The 18742-nt window shown below is 33.4% G+C and overlaps 1 protein-coding gene across 3 annotated transcripts in view; it reads left to right on the forward strand.

Moving 5' to 3' along the window:
• Positions 1-18742, forward strand: part of LOC118192531 (uncharacterized) — a 133574-nt gene that overhangs the window by 51086 nt on the left and 63746 nt on the right. For all 3 annotated transcript variants that reach the window (XM_085822685.1, XM_085822693.1, XM_085822695.1), the window contains exons 7-12: positions 609-716; positions 5095-5208; positions 11666-11776; positions 12120-12227; positions 14060-14167; positions 16012-16119. In XM_085822685.1, the coding sequence (XP_085678811.1) occupies positions 609-716; positions 5095-5208; positions 11666-11776; positions 12120-12227; positions 14060-14167; positions 16012-16119 (657 nt within the window). The remainder of the gene's footprint in view (positions 1-608; positions 717-5094; positions 5209-11665; positions 11777-12119; positions 12228-14059; positions 14168-16011; positions 16120-18742) is intronic.

Raw genomic sequence — 18742 nt, forward strand, 5'->3', positions numbered from 1 at the left:
TTCACTAATTGTAGTAAGTAGACCGGATACAGACGAAGGGTATACAAAACCCTTTATTTTTCTTTATATACAATGACTTCCGTACTTCGGAATACAATGACCCTCCACTCGGGGTCTAACGTAAAAGATATCAAAATAAAACTAAACTCTAATTTAACTTTAGAATAATACACGTGTAAGATTGGCCTTATAATAACAGGAAGCGTATGTAGCACAGAGACTGTGAACACTACAATACGTTTAATTTATCAAGAGGATTAAAACCTCTGGCCTGGAAGGCAAATAGCAACTGCGTAACTTCTAAGGTAAGCGGCCTACTTCGAACTCACTGCTTCCTCTCTCTTCTGCTTGGCAAAAAGGCCACACTTAAATACTTGGCGTTCGCCAGACAAACTTTGCATAAAATCCTTAACGCTTATAATTCTGGCCGGAAGTAGAAAATAAGAAGTGATAGTAAAGATTTAAAATAAAATAAACGTTAGTAGAACTTAAGATCCTTACAACTGTATCTGTATGAAATGAATACTAAACACATTTAGTATAATATGCAGTACTTATTTCTTCTATTAAGATTTATACCGTAATCAAGTTTTCCATATGTCGTTTAGATCCTTGTGAAGAAATCGTTTGTCAAAATGGTGGAAGCTGCACATTTGCACACGGAAACGCTTACTGTAACTGTTCTATGAATTATTTTGGGAAGTTCTGTGAATTCGGTAAGTTGATCGGATCGTTCATTTTATGGTGTAATACCTTAAAAAATTATTATACGCCAAACAAAATAACGCTAAAAATGAATATAAAATATAGAACTTTTTATCTAATAAAAGATAAATGTGTAATTTGGAAACTCATAACAGCAAGATTGAGTTCAAGACACAATTAGTTTCTTGCGTAAAGGAACCATTTAGAAATATATATCGTTTGGACACTAAACAATTATGAAGTATGCCACTTAGAGACTCCTAGAAGGACTGCCGGATGTCTTAGATAAAATCTTTTCCAATACCGCCATTCCTATGGCTGTTGAAACGGTTAAAACTCTCAGCTCTGATCATATCTGTCAAAAGCTATTCTGGTTATCATAAAACACAAGACTTCAAAATTAAAGCCCACGCAGATTCGCGGATTTTCCACAACATACATGAGATAAGCCCATCAAAATGCATAGAAATTTTAAGTCACAACTGAATGGATGATTTCGTTAATGAATCCACAACCAGACAAACCGTTGCTTAAATTTCGACCGTTGCTTAAATTTCCGCCAACGGTCTACGGGATAATACGTCAGTATCTCTTTTGCTTAATCAAGACCAATTATATTTAAATAAAAATGTGGCACAAAGACATTGGTTTCAAACATCATGACAGTAAATTTAAGTAACAGCTTCATTTCTCGAAGCCCCATTGCAAATTTAATGTCTACATTTCAAAGATCTTTTCCAGAAATGCACTTTTTGAAGCAAATAAAAGTTGAATGAAATATGAAAATCGAAATAGTCGTCTTTTTAATAGTTGCGTCACATTGCCGAATGCTTTACTGAAAAGGTTTGAAGATACATCAGTTTGTCAATATTTTTAAGAATTTGATATTTATCATTCTCGAATGAATGCTAATTCCTGTAGTCTTCCTTTATTTTTCCAGTTGCATTTGCTACAAGTTAAATGCTATTTATTCACAACTAGAAATATATGTTCTTTAGATTTAGGATTTTTCTGGCAAGTGAAGATTTGGCATGTGACAATTATTCTTCATTTCTAAGAAATACGTAATCTATCCTTTCCTTTTTGGATTATGTCATCGAAATTACGTAAATTTATAGTTAAAGTAGAAGAACATTTAATGGAATAAATAATAAAGCATTATCGACTGAAACCCTATCTTGTGTTTCTTGCCTCAAACCACACTTTTCGCACAGATAAGAAATTTATACAAATTTATAGTTAAAATACAAGAAGAAACATAGTTAAACATAAGAATTTAACTGCGGCCTATTGGACCCGTTTTTCACATAGCCGCTGTCTGATTCAGAACCAAGCCCCACTTGTGCCCGAATGTTAAAGACCATTGAATATTAGTAGTTCGACGCAAATTCGAACCCAGGGAAATACGGTGGCTGCATTGATTTTTGTGGTTTTCCCCGTGTGTAACGTGCAAGGCAGTTTCCCTTAGAAAGTCCTCCAGCATCTCTTCCAGTATCCTGATAGCCCTCAAATGATTTGCCGTATTCAAATAATTATTGAGAATTAGTTTCTGCTAAATAGCCGTGAGGTGAAATTAAGATAAATAGCTGTGCTGATGGAAACTAATGTGTGCAAAATTAAGAAAATTTGAAAATTATGTAAATTGCGAAAGGTATTTTACAAAAGAGATTTAATATACCACCGAACAATTATACAAATATTCAGAGTTGAATACTCAAGTTTATCCATGCGTCTCTGCGCAATTGGGATTGTGGAGGGAATATAACCGCATGAGGGATTTTCAACGATTTGTATGCTTGTATTCCATCACAACATTCACTTTTTCTCTTGTAAGAGTTAGGTAAATTTTGTAAGGTATTAGGTGAAATGAGTAGCCACAAACGTACGGATGACAGAATGAGATGGAGAATTGTCGGTAGGTTGTAGGTAAACCAATCACAAGCGCAGATAGCTGCAGAGCTCAATGTAACGCACAGTGTCGCCTGCAGTTTCTGGAAGCAGATTTTAGGACATTGGATTCATATCAAGACGTCCTGGACAAGTCCACAACGGAACTAATATCTACAACACGACGGGTGCGAATCGTTATTTGGCACTTTTATCGCGGCTACATAGGACAGCTACAGCTTCACAGCTCTCACGTGAGTTTTAAGCTCCCACTGGAACTCGAGTTTCACAGTCTACAGTTGCCTGAAGGCTTCCTGAGATAGGAGTGTCCACCAGATGATCCGTTGTTTGCGTCGCGCTCACTGCACCACATAACAGGGTTTCAGCATGCTGAGGCCAATATTCATCTTGGACTATGGCGGAGCACCGTACTTATTACAGATGAGGAAAGTTTCAGCCTAGAAACTGGTTTTCGGAGTACCTATATCTATGATAGCCTGGAATACGATACCATCGAAACAGCGAAACGATATCAGCGAAACGGATGATTACGGTGGTGGAGGTATAATGGCTTGGACAGGAATTTTGTTGGACTGTCGCACACTAAACGTGTTTAACAAAGGCTCACTGACTGCCATGAGGTATAGAGGGAAGATCTTAGAGCCCTATGTTCGACTTTTCAGGAGTGCACTTGGTCCCGGTTTCCTGTCAATGGAAGACATGTCTCGTCGTCATAGGGTTAAGGTGGTCGACGATTATCTGGAAAGTGAGGATATTCGCTGCAGAGACTGGCCAGTCAGATTTCTTGATCTTAACACTATACACTATATTTAGGACGCTTTTAGAAAGCAATTTCATCTTGCCAGCCACCTCCTAGAATTATCCTGGAATTGAAAACCGCCTTGCTGCAGAGTGAGATCGACTGCCCCAGGGACGTCTTCCAGTATGTCACCTGTCTGGCTGTGAGAGGGGACTAAGCCCCATACTAGACTCATTTACAATTTGATATCTAAAAGTGAATTTTAGACATTCCTGAACTATGGTCTTTACTGATAATCACGCGTACATAAAATGACTTTTGAACGGTACATCTCTTTCTCTGCTATAAATGTAGGAACACCATATTTCATTAAAGTCTGCCCATTAGGTTTTCAGAAATTCTACACAATTTGTAAATTCTTTTAATATTGCACATGAATGTATATATCGATAAGTATGTAGCTTTGAATTAGAATAATGTTTTGTAAATATTTGAAAATTTAGTTATATGGTTAGGTATTTCTCCCGCCTTCTTAGCATGCATTCGTGGTGTCACATTCGTAGGTCAGCACACTCGGCGCGTATTCGAGAAGTGTGAGATTCGAGTCCTGGCCAAGGCATCTCACATATTTCATGTCTGCTGCTTCGAAATAACCTAATGTCTCTACAAAACAAATAGCTTCGTTTTTATATCACTTCTAACTCGGGAAATCATTGTTTTAATTTGTGTTGTAATTTTCGAAATAAACTACCAAAAGTAGATTAATAAATTCGTATTTAAATTTTAATTTATCTTGTTTTTGTGCTGACAATTAAATAGAAGTTAAGGACAATTATTCAAGTTAGATAAATCTGTGTTAGCCGCTGGCGCAAATAAGGCAAATACACTTTTTAAATATGTTTTCGTTGTATCTTTATCACACTGGGCAAGCAAAAGCACTTTTACTTAACTGTGGATACCTGAACACGAAGCTTTAAGGTAAATTCAGTAAAGACGAAAAGAGCTTGCCATATTATCTCAAATCTTAGGTTCATACAAAAAACTACGAAAAGATAAATAATAATGCTGATTCTATTTTCAGATTAATTTAAAACGAAACTAATCAGCAAACACGTTAATTCAAATGGAGTCAAATATGGAAAATAATTCTAGAGGTATCGCTCAAAAATAAGAGAGAAAACAAATTATTTATCGCAACAGGATACAAAAAATATGGAAAGTTAGATATGCATTCATTAAATTTGTTTCATGTTTAATGAATAAAAACTTTAAAATAATTTTATCATTTGATCATCCTATTTCGTTTAAATTGCATCATTACTTCATTTAAACTTAACTGATCAAACGTATCAAAGCTCCATTTCAAACTAAAATTATTACTGAAACGATACTGAATTTCTCAGATTATAAAACTTTATAATGTCATTGCTGTGTTTGTTACATAAATGAAAAAAAGGTTTTTTTTTTTTTTAACAATTTCATTTGACCTTAAATAAGAATGTTTAAATTATCTAGCTTCTGTTTGTGTTATCATGTTTTCGTTCTTTTATATATAATAATTTTTACAGATTTTAAACCAAATTTGAATTAATTTAATATCCCATATTAGTTTAACTTTCTTATTACAATATGTGGTTTAAATACCGATTTGTTTTCCTGCTTATTCCTCATTTTCAACATTTCTGAGTAATTTTATCGTTATCAGTAATCACTTCTAAGAAAAAAGGTGTCTATTTCTCTAGAAAAGGATCTGTGTACTGAAAATTCGTGTGAAAATGGTGGAACATGCCGCACCGAGAAACAGAACGTGAAATGTGACTGCATTGAGCCATATTCAGGAGCCAGATGTGAAATAGGTAATATTATTGAAAATCCCTTTCTAGAGAAAGAAGATAATTTTTAAGGTACTATAACCCTCAAATTCATTTAGAATGTTATATGGAAACATAACTGTAGGCTCTGGAAATATTGTTTTTTACATTCTTCATTGGTACTTTTGCAGATTTCTTGACATAAACCGATTTCTCAATTTTTTTTTTTTGGAACTCCGAAAACCTTTCCGAGACTCTGACGACCATAAGTTTAGACAGAAAAGAAGAAAACGAAATACTAATGTTGATTACTGACTTCAAAATACTTCTCTTGATTCGTAACTGATTTTTCCATTAATAACGAGCGTGATCAAGATACTGTTTATACTGATTCGCGAACAAGTAAGAGACATCTGTGGAAATATTCTTTTGCACCCGAATATTTTTCCCAGTACATTAACGAGCCAAGACTCATTTACATGCCATGCGTAGCTTCTCATTCGGCGGCTCTGTAGACAACCATTGATCCATGCAACCCGTTTCATCATTGCTAGACTATCATTCTCCCCCCGCCACTCCATTTCAGAACTCGGGAATTACATATACCCTTATTTAAATTAAAAATATTTTTTATGTGTTTTATAAATTAAGTAAAGAAAATGTATCAAAATATTGATTGATAAATACTAAAATTTAAAATTCTTTTTTACATTCATAAACTAAAACTAGATAATTAACAGGTAACCGGAAGGGCTGCTGACATCATTCCCCTCCTGAAACTATGAAATTCTTCCCTAGTTGAGGAAGTCCTGCTTTATATCTTCTGACAATGAACAATTTTCTTGTGCCATTCAAAAAATCTCTTCCACTACACAAAGCAATTTTCTTTAAAGCTATTATAATCATTTTGTCTGTAGCTATGGCTCTTTCACTGAGTTGTACAGTATGGTTCCTTGTCATTGTCGTAATAATACTTAATCACGATTGCGTTACAAAACAATAAATGAGCTCAACATCATCTATTGCAAGAAGGAGCCGTCGGCTCGATTAAATAAGCATTCTTCAAAGGCGGTTGTACCCATTTTGTGGATACTGGTGATTCGGAGAGCTGCATTTTGTTTCTAACGTTAAATTTAGTCTGTATCACAAAGTAATATCGGAAATCTACGCTGTTTATTGCAAACATAATAGTACAATGCGTTAAAAATTTTATTTTACTGAAGCTTCAAGTGTCAAATAGTAACAACTGCTTTTTTCTACATTGTTTTACCTAAGGCTATACAGTCAAACGAAATTCTCATGTTTTACAGCTTCACATTTGCTTAATTTCTTTTACACTTAATGTTATTTTATACGGCTATTTATTTTCCATACTTTTTTATACTATAAGGTATTTCTCCCGCCTTTCTAGCGTGCCTTCGTGGTGTAGTGGTTCTGCACGCGGGCCGGTATTCCAGAGGTCCGTGGTTCGATTTCCGGCGAAGGCGGTTGCTAATGTTTCATCTCTCCGGCTTTTCCAATTAACCTAATGTCTCTACAGTGGCGCCCGAACTAAAAGGGTGTTGGATAATGATTCTTCTCGCCCAGAATTTGGCGATTGGGTCCCCTAAAAACCCCAGTCGCCCTTTAAAATGGGGAGTATATAAGGTATTTCTTCTTCCTTTCTAGCGTGCCTTCGTGGTGTAATGGTTCTGCGTGCTGGGCCGGTATTCCGGAGGTACCTGGTTCGATTCCCGGCGAAGGCGGTTGCTAATTTTTCATCTCTCCGATTTTTCCAATTAGCCTAATGTATCTATAATACATTTGGAAGTATATATAAAAATAGGATAAGGTGGAGTGGTAAGTGTGCGTAAACGGAGCAAGTGAGTATACTGGTTTTTATTGCAGTATGAGCGAAGTTTCTCTAGCTAGTGGTGTAATAATTTCTACAAGTTTACCCGAGCTGTTCGATATAGTGTTATGCAAAAACGACCGTGTTTTCCTTGCTTAAATGAATCAAGCATTTTATATTATAATTGTAAATAAGTCTTCACATGCCCAAGAGGTAACAAAATCATATCTAAGTTACCTAGTTCAACAAGGTTTCAGAGCATTACTAAGTTGCGCTGTTGCCCTAATTTCGGGGAAAGTGCAGAGCAGTTAACATTTTGCCCAATATCCTGTCAAAATAAAAATTTAAAAGGAAACTTAGAATTTTAGGTAATAATAATTAAACAGTATCGGCAGCTTAAATATTTTCATAACAGACTGAAAATACACAGATTTAAATTCAACTTTACAAAAACCAGTCTGCACTTACTCCACTTTACCTTATAACAAACTTTATGGATGCCTTGCAGTGAAAATGTTTTGCATCTTTCAAATATTTTTCCAGAATGGTTGAAATTTTCAGTTGAAAAAATACTAATTTTAAATCCTTTATGTTTGGAATATTAGAATAAGAAAAACATCTTTAAAATGCTGTTCTTTTATATTCGCCTTCACCTTTCTGTGTGTTCTTAACAGAAGATTGTAAGAAGCAGGTGTAGCACTTAATTGTTTCAGTTAAATTCGTACCTCAGAAAATTCTATTTTGTCGCACGCAAAGAACCATTAATCCAGTGGTTCACAAACGCTTCCGAATCACAGAGCCATTTTCAACTAAAATTCCCTACGTTAAGCAAAACGATGATTAATCGTAAGAGCTAAAAGTAAGCAAAACTCTTGTATCTTCATCATTTAATTTTTTTTTACATAATTGACATTAAATTAATACCTAATGTGATGGACGAGCTTGCAAATTACTGCGCATTTTCTCAAATCGTGAAATTAAACTGGACACTGCCACTCTCAACTCTCATTTCCTTTTCCATATTGATTTTTGCTCTACACTTACTTTTTATTTCAGAACCGCCAAAAAGCCAGCTTCATACAAATAGGACATCAAAAATAAAATTAAAATCCGCTGAGTTTTATCACTTAGAAAGGAATATTCATCGTTTATTGAAATCTAATATTTTATCAATTCCATGCTGCCAAAATTTGCTTTCAAACTGTTGTCCTAAAGTAACTCGATAAGATTCTCTTCTTTCACAGAAGTAAATTGAGACTGAGCATTTATGTTAAATGGATCTTGAATCCATACGGATTTATCGAAATTTTGTAACAATAAAACCAGATAATTGGCCGTGATAACTGTCCTTCAATCATGGTTTTTATATCTTGAAAACGATCTACTTCATGTGACGTAAACAATTGCTGTAATATTAAAAAACAATCTTTGCCTGCAGTTTCATTAAATTTTTTCCCTCCATAGATTGAGTTTTTTTTTATTTTTTTATTTTTTAATGAAAGCTGATATTTTGATATTTTTCCTTTGACTTCAAAAGGTGCATGTTTTTTTCCCCTACAGGAAGAGGTTGAAACAATTCAGCTTTTAAAAAATGTCGCATAAATATGCCAGTTTTATTAAAAAATCGGAACCATCAAAATCCTCTGAATGTTTGTATCCTTTCCTCTTGAAAGAAAGTAAAACTTTCTTGTCGCATTTCAAAGGTACGTGATAAAGCATTACTACTACAGAGCCATCGTGCACTGCTATAGTACATAAAAGAAGAGGGTTCGACTCCCATATCCTCACACAGTTTTTTTTTTTGAAAAATATTACTTTAAATGAACGAGATTTTATAAAATTAACCACATTTTATGACCTGATTCAATGCAGGACTCAAATGCTTTGACGCAAGCGCTTCTCTATGAATATTGCCGATGGGTTCGCAATGCATTTGGTAATTTACTTTGAATAAGTGTCTCTTAGCAGTCAGACATCCTCATAGCAATCAGACATGGAGAGAATTCCATCAATACAAACACTAACCCACTTAGGCCAATTCAAATCATTTTCAGATATGAATGCATCAAGAATCTCGAACAGGTCCTGAGCCTTCGCTCCTGCAGTGGTATTTTTACAAAACAAAAGGTCTTCTTTAACAGTATTACCGTACAGCGCAAACGAGCATCCTCATTATTACCCGTAGCCTCATCTTGTTGCAATCTGTATTCTACTTCTTTAACTTTTTCAATTAATTGATCCTTGTACTGACATATATTGTATTCTCCGACTAATTGTGTTATTGAACAAAAGCGCTTTTAAAAGCAGCTTCACCAGAAGACTCACTAACCACGATGTTCATCATATTTACAGTAGTCGGTAGAGTAAGCTCTTCTGCGATGGTATGAGGCTTCTTACATTTCGCGACTCTGTAAGTCTACTTGTAAGATGCTAGCAAAGCATTGTTTGGTATTGATGCAATCTTAAAAATGTATTTTATTGTTATTTCAGTTATTTTAACTTCCTGTCAAAAACATCACGAGTTTTGCCAATCTTGCTGTGGTGATTAACTTCTAAATGAGGCTTAAATGTACTTGGAAGGACACACACTGCACTTTTCGTTTCTTCACAGGCTTGTCGCTGGTTGAAGACGTACGTCCTTTATTCTGCACTATTACGCTTTTTACTGTTCAAACTTTGGTTCATTATAAAAGATAGGAGAACCGAAAACCACAAAACTTTATCAAAGACAACAAACGAGAAGCAATATAACACCAACTATACTACATGAACTAATTTATACTACTATTCACTTATTTGAAGCACTGGGCTTAATTTACTTTTATTAAAATTATAATATATTATACTTTTATTAAAATATTTAATTAGATTTAGATTATAAACCGATTGACTGATCGAGCCTGAGACGTTGGCTTATATGCTTCCCACAAGATCTTCCAGAACAGTTCAAATCTGTGGAGAAGAGTCACATCGACGTGTTTATACTACACGGTCAACATAAGTTAAGAACACTGAATGCAGTAGAAAGTGTATGCGTCCATCGTAGAATATAGTTCTAACATTTCGAAATGTCATACTGTAAATATTATGTTATGGAATAAAAATATTGTTGAGCAAAGGGAACGGAAGGGAAAAATGTGTGAAACAATAGACTACGTTGCATCCAGCCTTTTATTTAAAAAATTGCTAATGACATGTTAATCTTTCGATGACCAGTAGGGAAACATCCTCTTTTTTGGCATTACTGCAGAAACTGAAAATTCCCGCAACCACAGTCTCACCCCACTCTCGATGAGAGAAGTAATTGAAGCATTCATTCATTCACTGACAGGGACGAGAAGAAAGTAACTGCATCATTTTGCTATATGTTTATAATTTCAAAACCCCTAGAGTTACAAAACCACTACGCAGTTTCGCTAAGAGTATCGTTATGATTGTTTTTGTCAAATTGCGAGAGCATTTTTGTAATAAATTCGGCAACGAAACTTCACGTTTGCTGCTGATTTGACGGGCGTTTCTGTGATAAACATAAATCGCATGGCATCCGACTATAAAGAAAATAGTGAATTTTCGACTTCCGGTAAAAAAAGGCCTCTAAAAGTTCATACACACGAACGCGATTCAAACAAAGAGCTTAACATTGGCAAGAATACAAATAAAAGTTCGAGGTTTTTTTTACAGAAAGAATCATGAAAAGGTCGCTCCTTGTACGTGTTCTCAGGTTACATTGCCCGTGAGATATAGCGCGATCATATCGCAGGGATCGAAAAAGCGCAGCATTGCCTTCTCGCGCTCGCAAGAATACTCTGCGCCAGAGACTTTAGAATACAGGATCAAGTAAATACAAACCACCCAAAAAATCTATATATTTTTAGCTCCTCGCTTTGTTTTTTGTTAAGTTGCATCAAAGGTCATGGTTCAATTAATTATGAAGCTTTTACAATATTTCTCGGCGAGCCGCGGGTCACAAGAACTTACTTCATTAACCCATTGAGACAAAGAACTTGAAACATTTCTTTGATTTCATTCGAGTCCTTTGATTGAGTTGCCAGATAGCACTGTGTTCGAGGCAAGGCGCTCATTCTAAAAAGTTGTAAATACGTATTTTAGATGGCAAGCTGTAATTAGATGCACAGAAGCAAACCATGCATGACTTGTAGGCTAAGAAAGTGTTTTGTGTAAATTTATTAACACAGAGTGAAACTGGAAGAATGAAAAAGAAATTTAGTCACTGCACATGATAATAATTGTAATTAACGTTTAATATATATTTTCTAAATTAAAGTTCCTATTAAAACATTTTGTTAGATATAACAATGCTAATGCTAATCATTGTTTCCGTGTGATTCATCAATCCCCTTTTTATACGCCTTCTGTGAAGTGATCCTTTGTTTTTTGTTCTCAGATCGTATATACCGAATCAAAATTTTGGTCCCCTAAAACTGGTTATAGCGAGGTTCGACTAAAGTGTCCTTCGAATGTCCGTCATCGGTTCTTTTTTATTCAAAAGGTTTTGTTTAAAGGGGGGCTGAGAGAAAGAGAACCCATCACTTTCAAATTATTCAAAAATTAAAAGACAAACGTTACTTTTATAATCTTAAATACTAAACGAAAAATAGAATTTTTTTCCAAATTCTGTTATTTCCTAAAGGCCCTTTCCTTTATTTGTAGATCCTTGTACTGAAAAAAATCCTTGTAAAAATGGCGGAACATGTAGAATAAAGAAAGGAAAGAGTATTTGTGACTGTCAAGATCCTTATTCAGGAGAGAGATGTGAAAATGGTAAGAGTACATGTTTTTAGCCTGAAGCACGTAAATATAGTTTTATTACTATTTATCTTTAAAATTATAATTTGAAAACTTCTTGTTAAATAAATGAAATCTTTTCAAATTCCTCATAACTTTCTTATAGGAATACTTATCTTTATGTAAGAAATCATGTAAAATACTTGAAAGCATTTTTCCAAAATTCTTATGAAGGAAGTGAAACACAAACGAGAAATATCTTAATCACTTTTCTCAAAGTTGACATTAATTCCTAAAAAGTAAAGCGGTGTTGGCTATTTTTTTGTTCAAAGAAAATTTTTATGCCATTATGTTATAAAGGGCTTTATTCTTTTTATAGATCCTTGTACTTCAAATCCTTGTCAAAATGGTGGAACATGCAGAATAAAAAATGGAAAGATATTTTGCAACTGTCCAGATCCTTTTTCAGGAGAGAGATGTGAAAGTGGTAAGAGCAAATGTTTCTCAAAGACGTTAACGAAGTTTTCTATTTTATCCATAGTAATGTTTCAAACTCTAACGAGGAATCTGCTGTTTAGATACGTGTAAGAATTCTTAAAGAGCGTTTAAAAGAACAGCGTAATCCTTGTAAAAACACATGTATGATCTTTGTAAGAATGGCACAATATTAGTAAGAATTCTTGTAGAATCCTTGTAACAAAAATCTCGGACGCTAATGTATTTACATACATAATTATTCAGCAAAAGAATAGGTAAACCCAAAACAAAAAATGTTAAGCCAAAACAAAATTTTTAATATAATGATCTCCTGAAGTGATCTTCTCTTCGTTCAGATCCTTGTAATCCAACTTTTTGCCAAAATGGTGAAATATGCATAATAGAAAATGGAAAGTTATTTTGTTACTCTCCGTATCTTTATTCAGGAGAGGTATGTGAAAGCGATAAGAGCAATGTTTTTTAATGTCACAGAAGAGAAGAAAATTTTTTTTTCTTAATTAGTTTTCAAATCGCAACAGGAAAACTCCTTACTGGATATTTGTAAGAATTCTATAAAAATCCTTATAAGAATGTCGTAGTCCATGTAGAACACTTGTATGATCCCTGTAAGAGTGATGTAATGCTAGTAAAAACTGTTGTAAAACTTTCTTCCGAGAATTCTTATACAATCCTTACAAGAACTGTTCCAAACTTCTTGTAAGGATCTGTAAGGAGGAAAAATTTCAACTTCATTTCTGATTGTTCAGATTATTATCCAGGGAAAAAAGGTAAGCGGTTTTTTAATTAAGTAAAAAAGGCATTTTCTAGTGTAATCTTTTAAAAAGCTTTTCTCTCTTTGCTATCATTGCAATCCAAATGCTTGCCAAAATGGTGGAACGTGCCGCGAAACAAATGAAAATACACTTTGTAATTCTCCCAGTCCTTACTCAGGAGAGAGACGGAAAAGTGGTAAAAGCAACGTTTTTTAGTCTTAAAGGAATGAGCGCACTTTCATGCATAATTAGTTTCCAAAGTTAATGAAAAAAATTCTTGTTAGGCACTAGTACAAATTCTTACAAAATTCTAATAGAATGGCTTAATAATTTTGGAACTCTTTAATGATCCTTCTAAGAATGGCAAAATACTAATGAGAATTCTTGTAAGATTTATCTAAGAATTATTGTAGAATTCCTTACATGCAAGAATTCCTTCCAAAATTCTTGTAAGTGAGGTTGAACACAAACAGAAAAATCTTAGATACCATCGTGACTCTTCAGGCTATTATGCAGGAAAAGAAGAAGTAAATGATCTTTTTTCAGCATAAAAGGCAAAGTTTTTAAATGTAATTATCATCTAAAGTACGTTTCGCTTTGTACAGATCCTTGCACTCCAAATACTTGCAGAAATGGTGGAATGTGCAAAATAAAAAATGGGAAGATATTTTGTAACTGTCCAAATCCTTACTCAGGAGACAGATGCGAAAGTGGTAAGATTGGTAATTTTTTTAACCTCAAAGGAGTGAACATAATTTTATCGATAGTTATCTATCAAAATGTAGTGACAAATCCTAGTAAAATCCTTGAAAATCCTTGTATGAATAGCGTATTCTTTGAAAAGATATTTGAAAGAGTCCTTCTAAGAATTCTGGTACAGTTCTTACAAAAATTTCTCCAAAATTTCTGTACGAAAGGGGGGACAAGGAAGAGAAACATTTTAAACTCCATTCTCATTGTCTAGATTGTGATTAAGGATAAGAAGGAGTAAACTGTATTTTTTTTTCCTTAAAGAAAAATTGCATTTTTTAATATAATTTTTTTCTGAAGTGCTTTTCTGTTTTTACAGATCCTTGTACCTCAAATCCTTGTGGAAATGGTGGAACATGTAAAATAGACAACGGAAAGATAATGTGTAATTGTCCAGATCCTTACTCAGGAGAGAGATGCGAAAATGGTAACGTATATGTTTTTAAAGTTAAAAGGAGTGAATACAGTTTTTTTCTTAGTTATCTCTCAGAATCCAAGAGGAAGGGGATTCTTTGTTAAATAAATATAAGATTTCTTCTAAAATTCTCGTAAAACTTTTCTAAGAATAGCTTAATCCTTTCAAGAATATGTGTAGTACATTCCTTTCAAGAAGCTTTCCAGATTTGTTGCAAGATTGCTGGAACACAAAAGAGAAATTTTAACCGTTTTTCTGATTCATTCCACCATTATTCAGGAAGAAAAATGATAAAGCTGATTTTAAAAAAAGCAATTTTTTATATCAATAGCTTCTGAAGCGTTTTCTTTCTTTTTAGCAGATGCTTGAATTGAAAATCTTTGTCAATATGCTGGAACGAGTAAAACTTAATAAACAAATGTATATAAATGATTAAATAAAGCAAAACGTTTATAAAATAAGCTATAGTGTAAAATTTATAAAATAAGTAATGCATTAAAAGTAGAAAAATAATTTAGCATATAGCTTGTAATATCATCATAAAATATTTAGAAAGTTTCTTAATTAATATTTTTTATAAATCTATAAAGAAAGGGGAAAAGACATTTATAAAACGGCAAGACACTTTTGTGGTAAACTTAATCTCATTCTAAGTAATTCTTTCTAGCGAGAAGAAATCTGTAACAAAGCAAGGAAAACATGTGACGTAAAATGACATCGTAACCTCGAAACTCTATGGAAATCAAATGGCTTCAAAAGAGAACCGCAATTTCCCCTTTTGCTTAAAAGTCGCAGAACATTTGTTTTTAAATATGTAGAAAATCTCCCAATCAATATCATTTTCCTTTGATCATTGTTGTTTAAAAGAGCGTGAAACCTTTTTTTATAATGTATGAAAACTCAAAATATTATAGTTGATGAATTTTTATATGAGGAAAGTCATGATGAAAAATAGTTGGAAAAAAATTGAGCGATTTTCAAAAATTCTGCAAAATGACAGAAATCATGTGAAATGTTACATACAAATTTCTCTCAATACTTTTTTTTTATCTATCTTATGATGTAAACTGTAAAATTCTGAAATTTTCAGATTGTAGTTTTTAATTGCGCGAAAAAATGATTTTAGAGTTTAATTTCAAAAAGTCTAAATCGAAGTTTGAAGGATTGTATTGTCACTCACAACAATGACTATGATAAATCGATGCCGAAGTTTTTACCATAGGTACAAAGAACATGAGGGAACTAAATAAAAGCGGAAAGCTTATAAAAGCTGGAAAGACATTTTGTAATTGCGCAGATTGTTTTTCAGGAGAGGGATGTGAATGTTGTAACAGAGCATTCTTTTCCCAGCCAATGAATGCAGTTTTATCTTGAAAACTGATTAGAGAAAATCCTTGCAAATCTCTCGAACTTCCCTTCTGAAATCACTGAATAAATTTCTATGAATACAATAGTCCTTGAAAGAATTCTAAAATCTTTCTAAGAATTTTTTCAAAAATTTTTTAAGAACTATTCCAAATCTGTAACAATGCGGTACAAAGAAGAAAATAATCTTAGGTTATAAGGTATTTCTCCCATTTCCCTAGCGTGCCTTCGTGGTGTAACGGTAGCACACTGGTCCGGTATTCCAGAGGTCCGTGGGTCGATTCCCGGCGAAGGCAGTTGGATATTTTTTTCATCTTTTCTGCTTCCAATTAAACTAATTACTGTACAAAGTATCTGTTTTAATGTTCACATTATTATTCAAAAATGGAAGAGGTAAATGCTCTGTTTTAAATGTAAATGAGAAAAAGTAAAAACAAACAAAAAGACTTTTAAGGTAACTGTTCTTCTAAAATGCTTTTCTCCTTTTTTAGATCCTTGTACTCAAAACCCTTGCAAAAATGGTGGAACTTGTAGAATAGAAAACGGGAAGAGTGTGTGTGACTGTTCAGATCCTTATTCAGGAGAGATATGCGAAAAAGGTAAGAGAAAGCCTTTTTGGCCTGAGGTTTTTATTACCTATAATTACCTTTTGATAGCTGATGGAAGCAAAGTAAAATCAAACATTAATAACAGAAAAAAAAAAAAAAAAAAAAAAAAAAAAAAAAAAAAAAAAAAAAACACGCTTTGAAGAGGTACCTAGTCCTAGAAATTTAGCATTTTCTTCAGTGAATAGTGATAATCATAACACAAAGGCTGTATTTCTACTCTTGGTAACCGCACATGATTAACAAACAGTAGATCACCTATTAGTAAACAGCTAAAACATGGCAAGTAGCAGCATTGACGGATGACTGGAAACCAGAACGGCAGTCACAGATATCTAGCGGTGTGCCGTGAATGTAACAAGTAAAATAAAGAATGGCCAAATTCCCCACATGAAATCAGGAGTTACAATGTAAAATGTTTTCCTTCTTTTTTATTTAGCGCATTTATAGTGTTTATCACTGAGGTGAATGGTTTGTCATCTATTTTTGAATTACTTTCTTAAAAGCTATCGTGCACAAATTTGACATACACTCTCTTCGAGGATATCAATACAATCGGGGTGATATTCCCGAAGAATGAAGTGAATTTTTCAAAAAATATCTCCGTTTGACAAACAAACTAAAACCATTCAGTGCGCATCTTTGAAAACAATGTATACATTATGAGAGAAAAAAGTAATAAAAAAGACCTTGCCTCTAATAGCAATTCATTATCTTATGAGAATGAAATTTCTTCATTTTTTAAAAATTTATTTTTCTTACATTTATTTCCAAATTTTTATCATTTCTATGAACTTCTAATTCAACTTATTTCTCTCATTATCTGTTCATAATAACATATTTATTTGCTGTAATTCTTTTAATATCTAACGTTTCCTATTTCTAAGATTTTATTTAATTTTAGACAGATTCTTTTTCCCCTATACCAGTGGTCGGCAAACTCATTAGTCAATAGAGCCAATTATCAACAGTTCACCGATTGAAATCTCTTTTGAGGGCCACATTTTATTAACTTAAATTATGTACGTAGGTATATTGTCGTTTACTTAATTAGGGTACTCCTACGCTGGCTTTTACTAAGAACGTCCTGAATCTGATCAGCGTACATTCTCTGAGGTCAACTCTCTTCCAACTCTCCCATCCACACTTCACTTCAAACACTCCCTAAAAGTAACTTAATACTGCAATTTTGAAGTCTTAGTTAAGCTGTATAGGTATGTCAAACAACGACGACTATTTAACACTAAACGACGGTACTATTTGTTGATAAAATAAAATTGTAACGTATTCAAATACTTAAATCATGATTATAACGAACAAACAGTAAGTAATGCGGAGAATGGCCTAGCACCTCCTTGGAAAGTTTGTTAAATCATTTTCGTATGTTGTTGTTTTTAATTTTAAGCATGATTCTAAAATCTCACCAATGCGAGGACTTCTCAATTCAGTCTTGATTCATGTTAGAAAATGATTGCTCGCATGAATATGTAGACTTGAATAAGAAAACAGCAGCAAACGCCAGATTTTTCAGCTGATTATATGAGTCAGGAATATTAATCCATGTGTTAAATATAAACATATATTCCTTCTTCAGGACTTTCAAAGCAGACCACATGTGCTGTGAACTAAGTTCACATTTGGTTTTCTCCAGTGTTTCTATATCAGTGGTAAGATGGTCGAATTTCGCGTTACATAATTCCTTGTTTTTTAAATCCAGGAACTGGATTTAAAAGTTGCCAATGTCAGTATTATAGGGAGTAAAATTTAATTCTGTTAGAGTAATATTAAGAATCTTTTAACATATGCCAACGTTGCTTTGTTGTTTCTGAATTTCTGAAACCAGCTAAAAACCTTCTCTCATATTTAAAACTGCTGTTCTGAAATAGCTAATGTCAATATCAGAATTATTGTCTTGGCGATGTTTCGATACGCTTGGAATGTGAGTCAAAGTTTCTCTTTCAAAATCTTGAACGAAATGAGATAATTTGTTTTTAAATGAAATAACTTCTCGAAAAAATGTGTTTCATTTTCCCTGTAGATTTTGATTAAGCTGATTTAGATGAGAGGTAACGACTACCCATGAAGTAAAATTTTTAAATCTCCTGATCGTTCGTTAGTTCTGGATAATAAATACACTTTTAAAGGAGAAATGCTTTCATTTATGCTAATAAGAACACGAAATATTTCCTCTTACCAATGTACTTTGTTATGCAGCAGAAAATCTGCGTACTCACTCTCTATTTCACATAACAATTCTTCAAACTGGCGATGGTTAACAGATTCAGCTTATAATATTAATGTAAGTAAATCATGATTAATAAATAGGCCATTGTATTGAATTCAATTCATCAATACATCAATAAAAATCTTAGTAGAATCAGTACAATGGCAATTTTAACATGATATACCAAATAACGTAAAAATGAAACTTCATGTCAAAATATCCGGGCTTTTAGTTTTTAGACGTTTCCAGTTTGAAGTATTTTCATATTGTATGCAACCCAAACGTCGTCTAGTTAAAATTTGGCTTTTTCATTTATAATGTTGCGAGGCCCCAACTTGTCAGCAACAGTGGTAGTGACTGCTTTGAACTGTAAATTACACAAACTCGTAAGAA

Source organism: Stegodyphus dumicola, chromosome 1 (assembly GCF_044657685.1).
Source record: "Stegodyphus dumicola isolate Sdum_Otavi_A_Nest chromosome 1, ASM4465768v1".
Taxonomy (NCBI): domain Eukaryota; kingdom Metazoa; phylum Arthropoda; class Arachnida; order Araneae; family Eresidae; genus Stegodyphus; species Stegodyphus dumicola.